The sequence below is a fragment of the Palaemon carinicauda genome, chromosome 36 (genome assembly GCF_036898095.1).
Source record: "Palaemon carinicauda isolate YSFRI2023 chromosome 36, ASM3689809v2, whole genome shotgun sequence".
NCBI lineage: Eukaryota > Metazoa > Arthropoda > Malacostraca > Decapoda > Palaemonidae > Palaemon > Palaemon carinicauda.
This window is the reverse complement of record NC_090760.1, coordinates 41,963,018-41,967,017: the sequence shown is the minus strand read 5'-3', so window position 1 is coordinate 41,967,017 and position 4,000 is coordinate 41,963,018. Positions and strand designations below refer to the sequence as shown.

At 41.7% G+C, this 4,000-nt stretch overlaps 1 protein-coding gene across 1 annotated transcript; it reads right to left on the bottom strand.

Moving 5' to 3' along the window:
• Window positions 1–2,977: 2,977 nt before the first annotated feature.
• On the bottom strand, window positions 2,978–3,523 carry LOC137628591 (uncharacterized). The gene has a single exon (XM_068359745.1). The coding sequence runs from the start codon at window positions 3,521–3,523 to the stop codon at window positions 2,978–2,980; it is 546 nt and encodes a 181-aa protein (XP_068215846.1).
• Between the last annotated feature and the right edge of the window lie 477 nt (window positions 3,524–4,000).

Genomic DNA, 4,000 nt, shown 5'->3' with positions numbered 1-4,000 from the left:
CTGCCACAACGTTTCAAAACATCAGTGTTAATGTCACAATCGTTTCCACCAGATGTGTCTGATTGTACCTGCGGTGTATTAGCACCTACCCTGAAAAACAATGTGGGCAACATACTAGAACCTGGAGGCGAAAAAAATGATAACTCATTTTTGTACACACTGATTAGGTACATTTTCACATCTCTGTTTGTAAACTTGTAGTTCAGTTGCTTTTCATTAGAAAACATGTTGCAACGATCGGCTACAAATGACAGGTCGTAAGATTTCCCAGTGTTCAAGTCAGATTCTATATCTTTCAACACCTTCTCAAATATATCCAACTTCTGCTGACCAGCTGATTGCGACCCTGAGAGTTTCTCTCCTTTTCGTATGTAGTTCCGAACACATGTCTTATGGCAATACAAATCAGCTCCGAATACTGCATTTGCATCCTGCAAGTCTGAAGTTTTGATATATACCTCGTCTTGCAGAAGCAAAGCTGCTTTCAGAAAGGCATCAGCCCTCCCTTTTTCTGAGATGCGATATTTTGAGTAATCATTGTTGTGTTTGGCATTCCCACAGATTACACACTTTTGTGAAAAAATGTCAACGTCACCAGGCTTACATAAAGGATCTCTACAAGCAATAGATGATCTCCTAGACCTAGAATCTGAGTGAGATGAGCCCTGCTGTGTACCTGGATCAGGAGACTCTGGACAGCCTACTAACCTAATTCTATTAAGGGTCTTCTTCAGAGTATATTGTTTATAACAGTCATTACTTATGGGTAAACAATTTTACTATTGTCGACCTGTTTCAATCTATCACAAACAACATCCTTTCGTATAGATGCTGCTTCAGCAATACGTTTTCTGCCGTTATCACTGCTGGTGGTATTAAGGTGTGGCTGTTTCGTTTGGCAAATGATGCATTTTTCTATATCAACAGGCGGATGTGGGCTTGGTGATGGTGTTGATCTCCTCAAGCGTTTAGTGGGTAAACTAGCCATCTCACACATGCAGAGAATAGCCTGAAATCAACAGAGGAAACTTTCTTACTACTAACCCCCTGACATTAATTTTTAATGTGTATGCAATTTATCTATGTACATGTACGTTATGTATATATGTGTATGTATAATGTACACCTAAGATTTTGAAATGCAATGCAACATCTTCTCATCTCTTCTCATCAAATGCCCAATGGCTTTAAATTACATGAAATAGTAAGAGAGTAGCCACTCAAGGAGGGCTACACGATGTATTTTAATCTAATCTATCCATCTATATGTACTCACCTAGAAATGTATGATTTCCATGAGAGAAACTTAGGGACTCTGATGAGGGGCTTCTTGGAAGCAAGCAAAATGTACAGTGTAGAAAGTGGGGATTCCCTATAAAGGTGCTGACTCACTGATTCACAGGCCTCTGCATGTATGACCCAATGCACAGGGAGTAAGTTCAGGTCAGAGGCAATAGATTAAAAACTGTGAATGATAAGTGAAAACACTTTCAACACCATTCATTCAACGTCTACCTCCTACCCACTACCCCCTACCCCCTACCCCCTTACCCTTACCCTCATGGCCCCTCTGTTACCCTCTAAAAAGACATTTATAGGTTTCTTACTATTCTTAATCCTGTATTTTCTAAAGTTTTGGGGTGTTTTTTATCTCTTTTGATACACTTTGAAAAAGCTCACATAACATGGACAAAATTTGAAAAATTGCATTTTTGGCATTTTTTCGATATTTTGACTTGAAAATAAAAGGGTTAAAGTGTGTGTTTTTTCTTCAAATAATTTTTAAAAACTGTCCTATGTAGTACTCTACTAGAATCTACAAATAAAAGAATAAATTAGTTTACAACTGGGTTCTGGTTCAATTTTAAGTTTTTAGAGGCCCATATTTTGGGCTAGTGTCAAATTACGTCCCTGCTTGAGGTCTGGTGACCTTGACCTTGACCTATTTTAATATTTCTTACTTTCATCTTGTAGCATACCATATAAGCTACATTTTGATGGGAATTTCATGCAAATAGCTTATTTCCTTACTGAGTTATTAAAATTTGAATTTCTCCTACCCCAAATTTTTGCGGAAATTTTTAGTATGGTCAATAGCTACAAAACCCTCCCTAGCAAGATTACTGCCGGGTTTCAGAATGTGTACCCTCGCTAAAATGATGCCCCAGGTGATGTTCTTTCAGAAAATAGTGAGTAACCTAGGGGCCCTTTTCCACATGCGAACACCCCTTGGCTCCTGGAGTAGCACTGAAAATATATTGACGAGAAAGTCAGACTACATAGAGACGTGCGGACGTAAAAGTAGCACGGAAAAATGCCTAAGGCGGATTAGCCAGGCTTAGGTTTAAATTTGTGTTTTTTTTTAGTACAAAAGTCATGGAATAATAATCTTATTACAAAATGTGCATATTTGATTATTGCATCAAAAGAAATAGCGGAGAATTCCGCGTTTACTGATACAGAACAAAATATCTCGAATTTAAAAACAAATTTCAGAAATACATACAAAGGATTTATAGACATAGAAACACACTTGTCGGAAGGTGTCTGTACAAGTACCTGCCAGCCCTACCTACAGAGTTATAAAAATAGAAGTATTTTTCCTTTGTTTGGAAGAAATATGTTAACTACCTCCGTTGCTGAATCTCCTTGGAGGATACAGTGTTTTTCCGGACTGGGACTGTTGCGGTGTGGAATTTAGTTTTTTCCTTGATTGTGTTTTCTTTGACAGGACTCCTCCTCGTCGTCTAGGGTTTGGGTTCTCGATAGTCTGAGGTGTTGCGGTATTATGCGTCAATTTCTTTTGTTGAGGATGTATCCTTGGTCGACGGCCTGTTTTGTCTCTGAATTGTTCGTCATTAATAATGAATGCTGGTGTTAACCTGTTAATCGAGACCCAGTCTTCTCTTCAGTGGATGAGTAGAAGGTATGCCTTGGGGTTTCTGTCGATGACTCGGTAGGGTCCTTTGTATGGGCGTCATAGTGATTGTCGGTGGGCATCATCACGGATAAAAAGGAAGTAGCACTTCCGTAGATCTTGCGGCATGAACGTTTTTGTTATGTCGTTGAAAGTTTGGTGACACAAGGTGAATTTGGTTACAGCGTTTCTGATTCTTTCCGGGATCTGGTTGTTTTTGTAGGATGACGTCGGGAAAAAATCGCCTGGCACGGCTATGGTGTGTTCGAAAACTTTTTCTGCTGATGATGGTTCTCTGTTGGATCTAGGGGCGGTGCGTAGTCCTAGGTGGACCAAGGGTATCTGGGCGTTCCAGTTGTCGTCGGAGCAATGGGCCATCAGGGAAGTTTTGAGGGACCGATGGGCCCGTTCAACCATTCTGTTGGCAGTGGGGTTGTAGGAGGTTATGTTGTGGGTGGTGATGCCGAGTGATTTTGTGAGGGCGCCCCAGACATCTGACAAGAAGGCCGGCCCCCTGTCGGTTGTAATGTCGTCTGGAATGCTGAACCTGCTGCTCCAACTTAAAAGGAGGGCATTGACATGGGAGAGTGTTGATGAATCTTGCATGGGGGTTGCTTTGATTCACCGGGTGGACCTGTCGATGACTGTCAAAAGGAAGCAGTCCCCTCTGGAAGGGGGAAGGTGGCCAATGACGTCTATGTGCACGTTGCCGAAACGTCTCATGGGTTGCTTGAACTTCTCGAATTCTGAATTTGTGTGTCGAGAAATTTTGCTTGTCTGGCAGTTGATGCAGCTGCGGGCCCACTGGGTGATATCTTTCCTCATTTCGTGCCAGCTGAACTTGATGGATATGATTCTTGTCGTCATTCTACCCGAGGGATGGGAGAGGGAGTGTACTATATCAAAGACGGTTTTTCTTTGAGAGTAGGGTACCAGGGGCCTGGGACGGACAGTACTGACGTCGCAGAGGAGGGCCGTGTTAGATGACCATAATGGAACGTCTTCCCATTATAAAGCTATGATGGCTGTCCGGTAGGCTGGAGTTTCTGAGTCGAGTTGTTGCTCATGTGCAAGGTCCTCGTA

Excerpts from the sequence above, each read along its gene's own strand:
- LOC137628591 (XM_068359745.1), bottom strand. The coding sequence starts at position 3,523 with ATGCAAGATTCATCAACACTCTCCCATGTCAATGCCCTCCTTTTAAGT.